Below are 18,877 nucleotides of genomic sequence, written 5' to 3' on the forward strand. Positions count from 1 at the left end.
TTTTTATAATTAAAGGGTTGGCGATGTCATCGTAACTACCATCATACTCCATGGTTAGTTTTTTCATTTTGTTCAAAAAAAAAAAAAAAAAAAAAAAAAAAAAAAAAAACACATAGTATTTTATATTCCAGGATGGATCACCTTCATCACTAGACTTACTTGACTTGGCACAAACAGGTCCAAGCTTAAGTTGTATCCATGGATATATTATAAATACATGCAAGTCAATCATTCATGAGTTATTATTATTCATAATTACATTTGGGTCAAAATTTTATTTTACCCATTTAATTAAATTTGATATCTCATGTACCACTAATTTTTCTAATGGACAATCGGCTTACAATGCTGATCCAATAATAAATAAATTCTCTCTCGAATCAATAAGAGGGTGGGCCTCATTATTCAAATCTTAAAATCAACATTTAAGAAAATTATTCATTTATTTATTCAATAGGGAAGGTATGAGTTTCATTTGATAGGATTATGTTTTCAACTTCGTATTTTAAAAAAAAAAAAAACTACACAATTGCAATCAAAGGTCCAAAATCCAAATACTATGCAAGGGATTGTTCTTTTAGTTAATACAATTTCGAGTATAACTCAATTAGTAAAAGATCAACCGTTCAAATCCTTCTACTCCCAATCTAAAATAAAAATAAATAAATAAAAATGGCTGAAATAAATTTTCAATCTTGCTTCAAATTTTGTTGAAATAAAAAGTTTGTGCAGCAATTGGAAGACCACTTTCTTATGTAATTTATTTTTAGTGCCTCAAATAAATATTCTTATTATCCACTAATTTATTAATTTTGACTAATACAAAGATCATATACGAAACAAGTGTAAATTAAATTCTCACCCCTTATGATTTTTGTAGAAGAAAGGAAAAAGAATCTTGCATCTTTCTGATTGCTCCCTAAAATTAACACAACTTCCAATTTCAAACGTGCACTCGTCGAAAAATGAAAAATTAAAGTAATAAATAATAAAAATTTAGTACTTTTTTGCGCAAATACAATTACCCGAACCTAAAACTTGTGTTCAAGAGATAATTGTTCGTGAATTGATACCTTCGATGATCACATCTCCAGGTCATGTGCCCATCTATTTTTTTATTCAATTGTATTCATATTCTCATAAATTTGGAAGACCCTTTCATATATTGTATTTTTGTTTCTCCCTCTCAACTTTCTTTTCTAAATCTTCCAACTTTAATACATGTTTTAGATTAATTATTCTGCTGTTAATTAAAACATTTGGGATTACTTCATTTTTCAATTTCCAATAAATCCTCACTTCTAATATATTTGAACTTTAGATATCCTAGTTATAAGTAGTACATAGAAAATAAATAATAAATACTTAAATCCCACTAAAAACTTGAGGAGAAACACTCTTCCACACCAATATTGATCAAATTCTAATAAAATATAACTCTTAGAGATTTGAGATCAAACATCTTCACTCCCATATAGCAGCCAAATCTTTCAAGTACTATACTCCATAATACATCATAACTTTCTTAATATAATTCCAATATTCCCCACTCAATAAAACCTCAATAAACCAATAGAAAATCAAATTTTCTTTTAAGAAATTAAAAAGAAAAAACAGCACATAATTAAAAATTAAACTAGTTGTCCCACAAAGCTGAGATCATGAACTAATACTGGCTCTTTCCATTGATCTCTATTCTTGGCCCTTCTCTTCTGCTACCTCAGCTGGTTTCTCTTCTTCAACTTGTTTCTCTTCCTCCGCCGCAGGTTCGGCCTCGGCCTCAGCCTCGGCTGCTGGAGGCTCCTCAGCCTTTGGTTCTTCAGCTTCAGGCACCTCTTCTTCTTTCGCTACCGATTCGGTTGGCACTACTGCTTCTTCTTTCTTTTCTTCCTCCTCAACTTTGGGTTCCTCCGTAGGGTTCTCGGGCTCCGCCGGGGCTTCCGCGGTTTGTTCTGCCTGTGGGGAGAACATGTATCAAGTTGGAACAAATTAATTTTTAGACAAACTTTTAGGTATTATCCCTTCTTTCTTTTTTACTCTACCTGATCGGACTCTTGAACTTCAGGTTTTGGCTTCTCTACGTTAGCTGACTCAGCCTCCGGTTTGGCCTCGGTCGCTGGCTGTTCTTCGGGAGTTTTCTCCTCGGCCTTCACCACCTCCGGTGACTCCACGGTCTCCGGCAAAGTTGCAGCTGATTCAACCTGCAAGACCCAGCGTTGCTGTGATATTAAATAAAATATATACCAAACAAAACTCAACTGATATAAAGTATGTACCTTGAAATCTCATTCTATAATATGACTTTAAAATATGTTTAAAGTTATGGTTTTGATATGAAAATTTTCAGACTGGATGAGGCTTTGGATCAATTAAGTTAAGGAAAATTAGAGGGAAATTAATGCATTATGATCTCATGAAAGGAAGTGGGGAGCTTCTTATACAAAACTTTTTTTAAAAAAAAAGAGAGAGAAAAAGAGTTAATTACCTCAGTGGCCATTGGAGAAGATGTAATAAAAGAAGGGAAGGGAAAGTTTTTAAGAGAAGAAATATGAAAATAATGGGGAAACTAATGAAAGAGATGAAGAAAATATGAATGTGAGAGAGGGTATTTATAGAATAGAGAGTGAAAAATAATGAGCAAAATAATAAAAGTTGAGAGAGAGAGAAAAAAAAAAAAAAAAAGAATCTTATGCAAAATAGAACACCTCATTTGAGTGTCACAAGTATAAGGACATCAGTTTTTGTCCAGTTGTAAATGTTTTCCCTTTATCAATTATTAATGCTTTAAATCATAAATTTTTATTTAAGTGTATTAATTTAATTACATTTTAGGTAAAACTTATAATTTGTCTCGATTAAACTTCTAAATTTTTATAAATAAATCGATTTAGACCATTATTTATAATTATATTTGAAAGCCATCCATACATAAACTTTCACATGTATTGGGAAGATTTTTTCAAATGTCAATTTTATAAAATTAATATTATTTATCGGTTTAGAATTTTAATTAGTATGGAAATTGATGTTTGTTCTAAAATAAAATAGAGAGGTCACATATCAGTATCATATCTTTTCTTTTGAGTTGATTTGAGCAGAATAACATGGGGGGATATAGCTTGCATGATTGACAATTAATTAACTTTATTCATGCACTATCCACCCACCCTCTTTTGGGTTATCTGTTTGTTATTTACTCCATATTTTTATTGATATTTTCATAATTTTATGGGGTTGATATCGATATAAGGAATGAATCCATATTTCCATTTACCTCATGGAAAAATTTTACAAAACATTAAAAAAAAAATCAAAATGACACTAATATAAAAATAATATAAATAATAGATATGTTTACTTATTTAAAAATAATACAATATTTTATTTATTAATTTAAATTTATTTTTAAAATTTTTTATTCTTATAATTCTTTTTTAGAAATATCCTTCAAAATCGATATTATATCAATATTTTCATCAAAATTTCTGTAAAATTAAGACTTTGATATTTACATCGATATTGATATTTTAAACCTTAATTTTACTATTTCACTTTTATGTTTTATACTTTTGACTTTTCTTTTTTTAAAATATAAATATCATCATTTTTTATATTTTTCAACAATAAAATATTTTTTATTTTAAATTTTTAAATATGAAGACTAAAATTGTAATTGCAATATTTTTCTGAATGACTCCGTCAATCAAATTTTATAGCAATCAGTGTAACCCTTTTTCTTTTTCTTTTTTTTTTAATTATTTTTTTTACTTAAGAAAAGTTCGATAATAAGAATATTTATTTTAAATCTAAAAAAAAGTACTGGGTATGATTTTAGTCTAATAATTTAATAAATTTTTCCACCTTGGTTAATATATAGTTATTAACCAAACAAATACCTTTTCCAGAAGAAAAAAATTAATAATAATTAACTTTTTAATTAAACTAAAAAAACAATAATTTCTGCATATTTCCTCATAGAACTTGATCACCATAAATTGTTCATAGGAAGTTTGTATACTTCAATTCCCGTATAATTTTTCCATAAATTTTACAGGAACAGAAAATTAAATAGAAGGCCTTCTCGATTTTCACCTTGTTCAGTGTACATTTCTAATTTGACAAATAATATTTATAGTCAAGATTCAAAATATAGACGTCGATGAAAATATCGAGATCCTGATTTTATGAAAATATTGATAGAAATATTGATATCAATGAAAAATTTGAAAAGATTTATGAAAATGATGGAAATTGTTATATTAGTTAATAAAACTTTTGGCTTAATTAGATTATAATTGACAATTTTTTAATCACAATTTCTATAGAGTAAGACAACATTTAGATGTTTATCGTATGAATGTGTAAATATTGATGCGAGAGCAAGATTTTTTTTAAAAAAATTACAAAATAATAAAAGTTTATGAATATTTTGAGATGAAATGATGTGAAAGTTATGAAAGTTTTGAATGGTAAACGAAAAAAACAACTCGCTTCAATTTAATTTTGAGGTAAAATAATGTAAAAAATTAATTAAAAAAATTTGAATGAGAATAAAAATAAATATAGGTTAATTTTTGTAGTTTTTCAAATTTAATTTCTTTAGAAATGACAGTTTTGACTCGAAAACAAAGCTAAAAATGGAGAAAAGTTAGAAATTAAAAAAAGTAGTATATAAAAAAGCTTAACCCTTTGTCTTAAACGAAGTGCTCTGTGTAATCAAGATCACAAAATTAAAAAACTTGAACTAGGTAATATACTTAATTTAAAAAATCATTTTTTTTTTTAAATGTCTAAATTTTTCGAAATTCTCTCGAAATATTCTCAAAATTTTGGTCAAAAATTGCCAACCGTTTAAATTTTCGAGATTTTCGTGTAAATTTTAGATCATGATTGTAGCAACTCAATGTGGATCCCACTTTGTGGTATTGTAGACCAGGCTGCTGACGTGGCTAGTAATTTCTTCTCTTTTTTTTTCCCGTTTCCCAAATTGGCGATTTTTTTAGTAGGGCAAGGAGGAAAAACGATTCTTTTTCCATTCCACTCCATTGGATGAGAAATCTAATGGCCCACATGTAGCTGTCGGCCAGATCGGATGCTCGTGATATGGGACCCACTCTGCCGCCCTTCTACTGTGCCACGTCAGACCTCAGTCATTGCTTTGCTCCGTGACCATGATCCCATTATAAATTTTAAATACAATAAAAATTAATAAAACAAAAAAGATCAATTTTTAATTATATTTATTTTTATAGATATTTTTTTCAAGTGGTGTGGTACTGGTACCAGGAATCTTTTATTATTTTTTTAATTTGCCGCTAAATTTTGGAATTAGAAAATAGAAATTATTCTGGAATTTAAAAAATATCGAGGAGGATTAAATTTTAGCTAAAATGGATTAAACCAACGTAATGATTTATGTAAATGAAAAATTGGTTGCTTAGCCAAAACTAAATAAATTTAATTATTTGCTTCGACTTTATAACTTGGTAAATGAAAAATGAAAACCTTAACGTGTCACTATCTATAACTTGATTGGAACACTTGTGACAATTAGGCTATTAGCTACCCAATATATATATAGATTGAATATAAATGATTATTAATTAATTTTTTAAAAATATATTAATAATTAATTAATGAACATACTTAGGTTAAATTTGTTATATAATAATAATATTTTTTTTTTTATCTTTTTTCAATATAATTCTATGAATTTAGATACACTTAAAATATAAAAATATAATTTTTAGAATTTGTAATATGTTAATTACAAAATCCAAAAATATAATTTGAATGGTACATATTCACTAAACTTAACAAATCTGAAAAATATACAATAGAATTCAAATTGTCTACCAAGAGTTAAGATTAAAATATTGATATCGATATTAATATCGATATTTCAATTTTATTGATATATTTATATCGACAACAATTTTTAGTAAAAAAAATAAATTATAAATATTAGTATCAATAATCATATTTATATCGATATATCTACAAATATTTTTAACTTTGACTGAGAAATAATTTGATATGGGTATAGAAATTATAATATTCATGATGGGCCCACTTTTGAGAGGAGAGGTGTAATAGTGGATGGATGGAAAGTAGGACGGTGAGGGTAGGGCCCACAAATGGACCCCATAGATCAAACCGTCCTTCAACCAATAGTGAACTGCCACGCGTCGGTACCTTTTAGAAAACGTGGGCCAGGACAGTGCATCATGGTTTAAAATATTACTGATGGACGGATCTCATAGGCCTGATTCGGCACCACGTCATTGATGTTCGTGACAGCATATTTTTTGGTACGTAAATTTAAGATTATTAACAATCCATTCTTATTAGGATAAATATTATTTTATATTTTTTAATTAGTTACTATCAATATTATTTCAAAACTCTCATTTACTCTAATTTTATTATTTTATATTTTATATATTTTTATTTTTTATTACCATATTTATTATTTCCTTTTAAAATTAAAACAGATATATCTCAAACATAAATTATTGTAACCTGACTATAATAATGTAGGATTATAATAATCAACTCATCGTTCCAAATACGTCTATATTTTGTTTCTTTTTCAATTTTCAAATTCAAAAAACTTCTTTCGAAAAGTTTTAAAGAGAAATAATAATAATAATTTAGAAATCAAATTTCACATGTATATAAGACTTATTTGGAGAAGAACTAATCATAACATTTTTCATTAATATCGATGGTTTCCATCTTCTCTTCTTCCAATTTATTTTTTAATTCATTTAGAAAAAATAATGCGATACTTGAAGTTTGAGAGAAGAATAAATTTATTTGAATGGAGTTTATTTTAAATGAAATGTTGTAAGGGCCGTTTGAGGCAAGAGTTATCATCAAAATATAATAACCACATAAAAACTATTTCAAAACCTTCAATTAGCTACGGTCAACATTATTTCAAAATCCCTATTTGCTACAATTTTTAATATTTACTACAGTTTTTACTATTTTACATTCATCATTTTTTTATTATTTGCTACCGTGTTTACTATTTCATTCTTAAACTAAAACAGTTTACACCTCAAACACATACTATTATAATATAAACTAAAATAATCTACACCCCAAATACAAACTATTATAATCTAACTATAATAACTAACTCATTGTCTTAAGCATCCCATAAATAATTAGAGGATCAACTTGATTCACTAATTAAAGTATACTGTTATAGTTTGAAGTATTAATCGAAAACCTCCAAAGCTTATTTTATAATTTTTTTTTTCTTAAAAAACTCACTTCAAAGTGTCAAGATTTGTCTATATTTTTCTTTTAATTTTTAAATCAATTGAAATGTCTATGCAAGTCTCAAATTTAAACGAATGAGTATTTTTGTCCTCATTATTAATGTAAACTATTTAAATCAATGGAAGATGTGATTTTTAATGAACATTAACATACTAACCTTAAGTATATGTCAATTTCAATGTAGCTCAACTATTCAAATACATATATTTGATCTCGAATCTCCTAACTTTACGAAAAAAAGTTCTGATATTAATTTTTGCTTTCAACTTTTATTGTGTTACCTCATCACGCGTTTAGAAATGAGTAGGACCTATTGATATTAATGTAGGGTCCACTAATATTTATGAACATAAATCTATAGTATGAACAAATGGATTATGATACTCCGTAGTACTATAGATTTTTTCAAATGGTCGAAAACACACACAAAACATACACATAAGTATATATTGAAGCTATTAGTTAGTTAAAATAGGTAATGAACGAAGGAGAAAAATAATAGCAATGATCATACTGTTCTATATTTTTCTGTTTTTTTTTTTTTTAATTGTTTGAGAACTAAAACACATTTTAAAAGTTTATGAATCGGTAGCTGTTTTTTAAGTTTCAAAATTAAGAATAGACATCTTAAAGAGAATAAAGAGCCAAATAAAGTTTAAGTGATTTTCACTAAATTTATAACATCAACATGAAAATATATTAAAAATTAAACATTTGATAAAGTTCAGTTGATGAAAATTTTCATATTCGTTTTAATCAACCTAAAATTTTTATATTGGAAAGTAATGATGTTTATACAAAATAATAATTTCAAGAAAGCTAGGGACATTTTAATAAACAGGATGTGATTTCAACAACTCTATTTTAAAGCTGCTTTTTTAGTTAAGGTTTCGTTTGATATTATCGTAGTTTTTAAAATAATTGTTGGAGACTACTTTTAGAGAAACCAATTGTAAAAAGAGATAGGTTAGAGTGTTTGGAAAATTTCAGCTTAAATTTGAAAATATAGGTTAGAGTGTTTAGTAAATAAATACAAAAATATCTTATTTTAAATATAATAACTATAATAGACTCATGATTTTATAATAACTATAAATACAAACTTGAAAATATAGGTTAGAGTATTTGATAAATAAATACAAAAAAATATCTTATTTTAAATATAATAACTATAATAGACTCATGATTTTTTTTTAGTATGATAAATTTTGTTTGTTATAGATTAATTTTTAAATATTAAAAAAAATAGCTTTATGTAGAAAAAATAAATACGGTATATCTTTTTTAAAAAATTGATGTATTTAATTCATGAAAAATAAAAAATAAATTTGATTAGGTGAGAAATAAATAAATATATAAAATAAATCTTCTTTTTATAATATAAGGATACTACTTTTAAAGTAGACTTGAAATTAACATATTTTTAAAAGTGATTTTAACATTAAATCTATTTTACCAAATGCAAAAATAGCTAAGATTTTTTCCAAATAACATTTTGACACAACTAAATATCCAAAGTATTGTCTACAAAATACCCATATTAGCTATTTAGTAATGGTTTGGAATATAATTCTTGTACAATTATACTTCAAAACAGTTTCCTTTTGTAATTTTAAAAAATACACAGCTTAAAACTTCACCAAATTGTCGATATTGGTCCCTATAATTGGTGCAAATAAAATTTAGAAATTATTTCTTGTTTATTAAGTTTAAAATTTTCAAATTGACCCCTGTATTGTAATCAAATTTCAATGTACGGACACTTTTTCCACATAGCAATGAGATGATAGGTTTTTTCAATAGAGTAACCAAATCAATTCAAACTACCAAAAACACCAAATTTGCGGTTTCAACCTCAAAATATGACCATAACGCGTTTAAAATTTCAACTCGAGCAATTATCCAAACTTATAAAATTGTTGTTACTGCCTGGTTGAAAATGTACTACCCTTGAATTATTGAAATAATTCGCAAACCTCTCGATTGATAAATTATTTATTTAGATAATCAAATTATTGACTTCAAAAATACATCAAAATATTTATGTTTGAAGTCACATTCTTCCTAATAAAGCTCCACAAACAACTCAATCAAGTCCCTTCTTAAAAACAGGGGCTGGATTCAGATTATTTTAAGAAAAGAAAAGAAAGCATGGGTTTTACTAAAGGTATATTCTAAATGGCTGAATCAACAGACAAATCTCCAACCACATTCTTTAAATCAATCTCAACTTTAGTGATCTCATCAATGCATTGTGGCATGAAATGGATATGTTGACAGATTAGGATCCAAACATGTTTGGTATAATAGACAACTGAAATTTAAAGCTCAAGAATAAGTGATGCATAATGATGGCCACACTGTGTACCTGTGTATAAACTATATAATATGTATCCACATGACAGACTGGCTGGCACCATGAAATCAAAACTTAAGCAAGATGCAGGCAAGTTGCTTTCATGATGCTTTGTCCAAGTTGTGTTTGATTTCCAATAAGAAATGACTCCTTTAGGAGTATCAACCTTTGGGATCATCAATCATGTTGCCTTTAATCACTTTAGAAGAAAAGTAAAAGCAATTGGAAGCTGATGATCTTGGGGGACACTAAAACATTATATGATGACCCCTCTCCTTTTGAATTCTGATAAATGAAAGGCAATAAATGAAGAAACATTGGTTGGTCCACTGGAAAGAGCCTGCTTTACTCAGGGAGAGTCATCGAGAAATACTTGAATCAAGGATCAATCAGTCAAGATTTACTAAAAGGTTTTAGCCACTGCTATCCATGGAAGTTTTATAGAACGAATCATCTTTTTCTTTCACTTTCTTTCACAATGAACAAAGCTCCCAACTAGGGATGTTCATGGTTCAATTCGGTTTGGTTTGGGCCTCAAACATAACCGAATCGCAAATTTTAAAATTTTTATTATATCAACCGAACCAAACCGCTTGTTCAGTTCAGTTTGGACCGAATTGAGCCGCAAATATGTGGTGCGATTCGGTTTGGTTTTGCAGTTTTTCTGTTCTCTTTTTTTTCCTATCCTTTGGACCATGACAAACGAAAAACACAAGACAATGGATGATTGCCAGCAACGGATGAGGCATATGCAGATGAGACCGAGAGAGTCAATGGGGGCCAGCTGCTGCCTAGCAAAAGTTAACCTTAAAAAACAAACAAATAAATAAATAAATAAATATATAAATATATATATATATATATATATTATATCTTTAAAATTTAAGCAGTTCAGTTTGGTTTTAATTCGGTTTTCAGTTTTAAACCGAACCGAACCGCTTAATTCAGTTTCTAGTCTAGTTTGGTTTACGCAACCGGTTTGATTTTTGCGGTTTGAATGCCACCCCTACTCCAACAATGTCGTGTGGAAGTCATTTCATAGACACTGTTAAACATTTTGATAGGAGAAATGGTGAAAAAGATTTTGTAGGTTCCAAGAAGGCATTGAGTTGAGATCTCCAATTTTAGTCGAAATCCAATCAGGGGTATAAACTGAACTAGAAATTCGTTAAGACCCTAAATCCTTCATCCTGAGGTACTTTCGTCTACCTACTTTTTTTTAATATCCGTGAGTGTCTAGACTAGTTTACGCACCTATTGACGAATTCTACAGGATAACTTGCCTGACTCTACAACATTTGAATAAAAAACAATTTTCATAGTATTTTGGTGTTCTTTCGCACTATATGACCGGAGAGACTTGTATGCCTTCTAAGAGATGTTCAACATCATCATTGCATTCCATCTTTAACGGTATCCTTTTGCTAGAATTGATTGTACATAACTTGGAAAGATTCAAATTGCTATTAGTTGACTAAAAATAATTTAATGTTACAAAATCCATGGCTGATAAAAACAGATTTCTATGTTTCACAACAATCCCCAAGAAAAGTACCTAATTCGTAATAATCATATAAAAGATACTAGTAGAGGACCTGTGAGGCAGAAACCGATCAGCTGACAATCTTTCTCAACACAGCTTCAGCACGGTGCTCAAACTTGGGCAAGACCCATTCATGTTGCACTATGTCTAAGTTGTCTTTCTCGGCACTCAAACCCTGCAAGAAAAATGCATACCATCAAGATCAGCAGGAGAGAATAGATATTTTGAATAACGATCAATTCAAGTATTCACAAAGGTGATATCAATCAATTATGTTTCTTAACAACTACTCAATTATATTAATTATTCGCAGAGAGATTTGTTATAGAAACAACACAAACATCGAGTTGTGTCTAGGTTTACTGTGAAAAAAAGGTCTAAATGACCACTGGTCAAAACCGTACAAATGATTGGCCCAATTTGGCAAAGGGAATAAAAAAAGGTTCAGATTTTAAGGAATAAAGTGTTCCCTGGATCCCAGAGAATTAGGAGTATAAAACCTGAAAAGTGAATTGATTAAAGTTAAAAATCAATTAGAACATTGTGGTCAATTCACACATCCCAATGATATAATCATTTTGGTTGAGGTAGCTGATCAGTTGATGAAACAAAAAGTATAACGAGGTTTCAGATGGAGCTTCATTATCACCAAGGATGCAAGGATGGTAGGTTGTATAGCGAGGTTTCACATGAAACTAGCTCAAATGGGCACAGGCAGCTAGGTGCGCATGAAACCAAAATACCCAAAAAGCCAGCTTAAACTGACTGAAGCCCCTGACGCTTTGGGTTCGTATCGGTTTGGTTTGTGATTTCGATTTTCATATTATAAAAACTAGTCATTTTCGGTTGTATTTGGGTTTGACAAGGTCGTACCAGTTATAACCCAAGCTGACCGACGATGATAGGTATGATAAAAAATGAATGTTTATTAATCAGTACATGCAGTCTAGTGGCATTATTCTCAGCTTCGCATACCCACTGACTTGGGTTTAAGCCCTAGGAGGCACGCAAATTTCCTCTTCTTTATGACACTATGAGGTTTATTTTTAAAATGCAAGCCCATACCCAATAAATTTCGTAGTTTCACCCCACCAGCCCGACCCAACTGTGAACTGCAAGACCAAGCCGATTTAACCATTGGATAATCAGTTCAAGCAGTTCATTTCTGCAGCCAGGCCTGTTCGGCTTTGGCAGTTTGAAGTCTGTTCAGCACTCAAATCGAACTGCTTATACCCCCTACAAGCAGCAGGTAACGTAGCAACAAACGAGCCTTAAATATAAGTAAAGTAAGAGGAGAAATTACGGGATTGGGCATCTGCATTTTGAAAACACTGCACCAACAAGATGTTTGCAAATAAATCATCAAACAAATTAAAATAATTTATAGAGGAGAAAAAACCATTTTGACAAGTTTTCAACTCCAGTGCTTTCCACGGATATCAATACCAGGTCAATGAGCAATAGGAAAAGCACCAAGTCGGGATAACTAAAAGCTTGTCCTGTCTACAGCCAGACAGATGTAGGGTCAATCACAAACAAAGGATCCAATAGGCAGGCAGGCCAAGGACCACCAACATCTCCAGTCAAATGAACTCTATAAAGTTTATTTACCCCCATTTCAAGAGAGGCAATTTACTATTTTAACCTCAATTACATTCCCCTCCTGTCCCAAAACTTGTCTTGATCCTCCACTTAACATCTCCTGCCATTCTGTCTCTGCCAGATTGCTCCATTAAGAAATACTCTACCTACCTGTAATTGCTAATAAGTATACGACTGAAAAATGAAAATACAATTGGTGGTCCCACGTTCTAGCATTCTAAATTCTAGTAGTAGTCTAGTAATTGGCCACACTGCCGAAATTTGAAAATATTCAAAATTTTAACATGAAGAAAACCAGGCTTTGCCATAACATACTACTTTGCCTAAAAGATTAAGTTCACATCAAACTAGAAAAGAAAACAATTGACCAAAAAAGAAATTGGTCATCTCATATTCCGGTATATTTTGTGAAGTATTCTAACCCTTAACTTAAGAAAACCAGGCTTCTCCAGAACATACTACTTTTCCAAACTGATCAAATCCAAAAACCCGTCCTCATTTCGGATTGTAGGTTGCAACTTGCCTACATGAAGCCAGAATCACTAGTAATCACCGGTCAGCCAAATAGCGATGAATTCGTTCCCGGGCCTTGTACACATTGCCCCTCACACGATGGGACCTGGCCATGCCTAAAGTCGTTACCTTAACAACAAGGAGGGGATGCCGAAGGCAGGGCTGGTGACTGAAGTGAAGTCGTAACAAGGTAGCCGTACTGGAAGGTGCAGCTGGATCACCACCTTTTCGGGGAGAGCTAATGCTTGTTGGGTATTTTGGTTTGACACTGCTCAACACCCAAAAAGAAGTGAGCTACGTCTGAGTTAGACTTGGAGATGGAAGTCTTCTTTAATTTCTCAACGGTGAAGTAAGACTAAGCTCATTAGCTTATTATCCTAGTCCCACGAAGTGAGCTTTAATTGAATTGGTAGCAAGCCATAGGTGGAACTAATGCTTGTCGCCAAGAAAAAGGAACAACTGCTAAGCTGAGTTGAAGAGAGGCTACTTATTTGGGCGATTTTTTTCCTTTTCTACTTGGATGCAATCTAGCTCTTGCTATGGGTAATTTTGATCTTTTGGCAAAGAGGTAAAGAAATGGATTCATCATTCAATTTGAATCACTTCAAGAACGAGAAAATGAACTACCACCCCACGTCAAACTAGGAAATAATTGATTTAAGATTGCCACAAAACCAAGCACAACAAGGGTTTAAAAGCTGATAGGATCAGTTCTTGCCAAGAGATTCATGTCACAAGGAGTTTAAGATTTCATAATGAAATTTTAAAAAGGCATGGGTCCTGTTGTCTATATAACTAAGATTTATATTCCTGATTAACAATTAGAAAATAGGAACGCTACAGGCTTCATGACTACTATGATGCCAAGACAACAAGAGTGTTAGGATACAAAAATACGTGAGAAAACACCAAAGATACCGGTATTGCAATATCAAAAAGAAATTATAAGATTAATAGCCTTTTGGGAGGGCTACATCTCTACCACAGGCCACAACCAATCCACTAAGGACGGACTTACCAAATTATTTCCTCCCCTACAAATACTCGCTTATTCTATTTATAACCAAATTACCTCTATCTAATTACTATTACTACTATTTCCAAAATACCCCTATTAGTATTCTGTTAGCAAGGATTAAAATATCAACATTTCAATTTTACGAATATATCGACGAATATATCGACAAAATATTCTGTAAATCACGAATTTTATAAAATTTATTTAGATAAACAATTAAGTTGTTTTTACTCCGAACTAAGTCATGGATATTATTATTAGTATTCATGTTCATATTGAACTACATAGATGACAATTTTTTATGTTTTACAACCATTGATACAAGATGTTGGAGACATTCGTGGATATTTAATATCAATATCAAATCCTTTGATTTACGGATTATCGACGAATATATTGACATATTATTAGATATTTTCATCCTTGTATGTTATGACATATCGTCGGATATTTCCATCCTTATCTATTGGATACTTAAGCACCTTGGAGAACCACACCCCCAAAACCAACTGTTGAGGTGAGAGAAGTCACTTAAGTACCACATTGATCATCCATTCTAACTGATGTGAGACAAAGGTAGCCCATACTACCTTAGTTTCTAACAATACCTGATCCCTGGAAAGCTGACATCCCAACAGCTAGACCAATGACACTTCACTCGAAAACACCTGGTTAGAGCCCTTCGCCTGTGCTCTTCTCCGAAATGTCAACAACCGGCTTTGATACCATTGTTAAGTACTTAAACACCTTGGAGAACCACACCCCAAAAGCTAGCTATTGAGGTGAAAGAGCCAAGCCACTTAAGTACCACATTGGTCATCCCATTCTAACTAATGTAGGACAAAGGAAGCCCATACTACCTTGGTTCCTAACAATACCTTATCCCCGAAAAGCCGATGTCCCAACGGCTAGACGACGATACTTCACTCGAAAACACCCGATCAGAACCCTCCACTGGTGCTCCTCTCCAAAATGTCAACGACTGTCTCTGATACCATTGTTAGGTACTTAAGCACCTTGGAGAACCACACCCCAAAAGCTAGCTATTGAGGTGAGAGCATACCACATTGGTCATACCATTCTAACCGATGTGGGACAAAGGTAGCTCATACTACCTTGGTTCCTAAGGTATGCTCACAAAGAGCTTTTGGGGTTTTTGTTCACAACCATAGGTACAAAAAATTGTTATCAGAGAAATAACTAAAAGCTTCATTTCTGATCTTCAAACTGAAGCTCATGCACATCACAAGGTGAGCAAGACCTGTTAACAGCACCAGGGAACCTCATGTATGACAACAATCTACTCCTAGTGAGCTAGTGCAAGATTGAGCAGACTCAAAAATGCTATTCAACCTGGGTTATCAGTTATTATACTGAACTTGCAGGTTCAACCAAAAGGGATATCCTCACAAAATTAAAGCAGACATTCAGGAACAGAGACTGCACAACCAGTACGAGGATCAGAGGTAAACAAACAGTCAATACTTATTTTGAATGATACAGCAGACAACCATCAACACTGATATACAGACTTAACAAAGTCTACCCTACTACAATAGGTACTATGAGCCAAAGTTTGAAACTTAACCAATAAAAAATGTGTGATTTCTTCACAAGCTTAGTTTATTTCTCTGGCAGAAGAATAAGAAACAAAATGCAATGCAGCCATCCACATTTCTTAAAAGAAATTAAACAAAAAATGATGTGTTGAATCCAATACATATATATATATATATATGTATATGCAGAAGATCAAAATTGTTCAACCATGAAAATTGAGTTGCATACTACTGATGCAAACTTCCATGCATGAATGTATGCATAAGTACATTTGAAGAGAGGGAGAGGGAGAGTTAAAAATAATGAATATAAAACTTTAGACATCCTTATTCGACAGCCTGCAAATTAAGAAAGAAGTTTGAAATACCGAGTAATAAAGACTAACAATAGTTACCTTTGTTGGGTCCATGCCAAAACCAGACATTTGCATCATTCTCTGTGTATCATCCATTGCTACACCAAGAATTGTTCTCTCATAAGTCACAGTATAAGAGCTGGAACTTTCAAAATGCTACTTATTGTTAAAAAGATTCCATATATACATAAATGGTTATAAAATAAATGCAATCGTTATACAGAACAACCAACCATTTTCTTCTCCCAGAATGAGACTGAATAAACCTCTTAATCCAAACAAATTTAGAAAGTACCTGACATAAGTAATCTAAAAGTATTAGTGATAATCATCCAACCAAATACTTAGGGAAAAACATTACCCCCAAAAAAAAAAAAATAATGATAAAATTAATTCAAAAAAAAACTTCAGAGGACATTAACACATGCACCAGAACATTTGAATAATGATCTTGCAAAATACCATGAACGGCTACTGACATAGCTGACATCCACAGTACTCAAATCGATTCCATTCTGTAACATCGACCGGAACCTCTGAGTCAGAGGAAAGGGTATTTTTGCTATGATAAGGAGAGAAGACACCATTAGATGTGAACAAAATGGAGGCTGAAAAGAAAAGCGATACTAAACAGGTAGAAAAACAGCTTTATATGCACAAGGTTAATAAACCTGAGGTTAACTTTTTCTACCAGTTATAACCAACAGGATTATCAGAATAGGAGAGAAAAAATGGCAGAGAAACAGCAAAGACATAGTAAATAACACCTAAAAAGTATAGAAATTATAAATCTAGAAAACTTGGAGATTCACTCAACCAAAAATGTTATTTTTAGCATTCAAAAGTATTAGTAGTATGAAAAACACACCTGCTACAAATCCGGAGAAGAAAAAGTTGACCCACGCAAAAGTAAGAGTCTAGAACAAAGAATAAAAGGATTAATAAAAATGTAAATAATTGAACTCCATGTGATATCAATGAAAAAATAAATAAACAACCAACGTGCAACTACAGTCACCTGAGGTATAATCATGGAGAGATTCTTCTTCATCATATCCATTGCCATATTTGGATCTGAAAACATCTGTGCTTGTGCATTTTGGGCCTGGCCTTTGGGAACATAGAGCAGCCCATTCTCCTGCCAATTGCATATGTGGACTATGAATATCTAGGTTATCAGATTGTCCCTTTATCCTCTTGTGCTACTTAGAACATCATAGTTACATCAAAATCATTGTACAATACAAGATATATAATCTCACAGCAACCATTCTCGGACATAGATTCCTAAAATTGGTCGCACAATACAAACATCCACATGCCACGATAATCAAGGATGAAATAAATCATACAAGATTCAACAGAAAACCTTATGAACAGTGCATAAATACTCTACATGACGAACCCAAAATTCTTCTCTAATAACTTTAAGTGCTTGTATCCCACCATAGAGTAAATAAGATTCCTATCTCAGAAACCGTAAGCTATTTAAGCTTACTCTGATACCATGAAATGAAACTTGAATTATTGAATCAAATCTCAGATATCAAATACAGAGGGCTTACAAGCTTTAAAGAGGAGAAGTATAAACTAATTATCAACAAATTAAATGAAAAATCCAAAAGACCAACAGATGAACAACTTGACTAAACTGATTTTAACAAACTAACAGAAATAATAAGAAGAGCTCTCATAAGAGAGCTGACTGCACTTGATAACTCAAGCTGAATCCCGACACGGAAACTAAACCATCTACACCTTACGCCCTTAATGAAGTACAATAGATACATGTAAAACGATTCCTCTAAAAAATTTTAATGAAGCAAATCTGGCAGGCTATAGCAGACACACATCACATACTACATTTCTTTTTTTATAAGTCCATCGCATACGACAATGGAAAAAAGGGGGGGAAAACCTCGTTGCCATAATAAACTCTGCGGGAACGAAACGACTTGTGGGGAATAAAATTAGCAGCAGAACGTAAATTCCGAGCCCTAAGTACGATTTGCCTGAAACCCAAAATTAAAAACTGAGTAAGGAACTAACAAGATGAAGGGTGAAGGAATGCTGAAAGATTAGGAATCGAAATTTACCCTTCTCGTACGACTTTAACATCGGGGACTGGAGACGAGCGCATAAGCTTCGAGACGAAGTAGCGGAGAACTCCAATGAGGACCATGACAACAGAGAGCGGAATCAGCACCCAATCTCTGATGGCCGTGTCGAGCACTAGATCTTCCGCCATGACTGGATCCGGTAGGCGAGCTCCTCAAAGTCGAACTATGAAGGCCAAGAGGGATCGAATGTTTGATGATCAGTCCGTCGCGGAAGAGGAGTTGAAACTCTTGCCGAACGAAAATACCAAGATTAAAATATCGCAAATCCGTATCAACATTGATTGAACAATAGAAATTCCAGCAAATCCAAAAGAAAAAAATATATAAATATTGTTATTAGTATTTTTAATTACATTAGACTAGATCATACTATTAAATTTTCTATTGATATTTCTATAAATTCGATATTGATGTACGTGGTGAATAGATATTTTTACTATATCGTAAAAAATAATATATAAAATACAAATACAAAAAAATTAGCAACAAATTATTATTAGTTATAAATATAATATAA

At 31.5% G+C, this 18,877-nt stretch overlaps 2 protein-coding genes across 2 annotated transcripts; both read right to left on the reverse strand.

The window, feature by feature from the left end:
- Positions 1-1,399: 1,399 nt before the first annotated feature.
- LOC120083857 (uncharacterized) lies at positions 1,400-2,712 on the reverse strand. The gene is made up of 3 exons (XM_039039757.2): positions 2,486-2,712; positions 2,043-2,201; positions 1,400-1,956 (listed from the first exon to the last, which is right to left on the reverse strand). The coding sequence occupies exons 1-3, from the start codon at positions 2,495-2,497 to the stop codon at positions 1,693-1,695; spliced, it is 435 nt and encodes a 144-aa protein (XP_038895685.1). The 5' UTR covers positions 2,498-2,712; the 3' UTR covers positions 1,400-1,692.
- Positions 2,713-10,019: 7,307 nt separating this feature from the next.
- On the reverse strand, positions 10,020-18,676 carry LOC120083245 (ER membrane protein complex subunit-like protein (Protein of unknown function DUF106, transmembrane)). The gene is made up of 9 exons (XM_039038918.2): positions 18,337-18,676; positions 18,159-18,252; positions 17,259-17,378; positions 17,109-17,157; positions 16,703-16,802; positions 16,474-16,535; positions 16,280-16,338; positions 11,245-11,367; positions 10,020-10,455 (listed from the first exon to the last, which is right to left on the reverse strand). The coding sequence occupies exons 1-8, from the start codon at positions 18,486-18,488 to the stop codon at positions 11,263-11,265; spliced, it is 741 nt and encodes a 246-aa protein (XP_038894846.1). The 5' UTR covers positions 18,489-18,676; the 3' UTR covers positions 10,020-10,455; positions 11,245-11,262.
- Positions 18,677-18,877: the final 201 nt, after the last annotated feature.

The sequence above is a fragment of the Benincasa hispida genome, chromosome 8, assembly GCF_027475165.1.
Source record: "Benincasa hispida cultivar pf3 chromosome 8, pf3_genome.v1.1, whole genome shotgun sequence".
In the NCBI taxonomy this organism is placed as follows: Eukaryota; Viridiplantae; Streptophyta; class Magnoliopsida; order Cucurbitales; family Cucurbitaceae; genus Benincasa; species Benincasa hispida.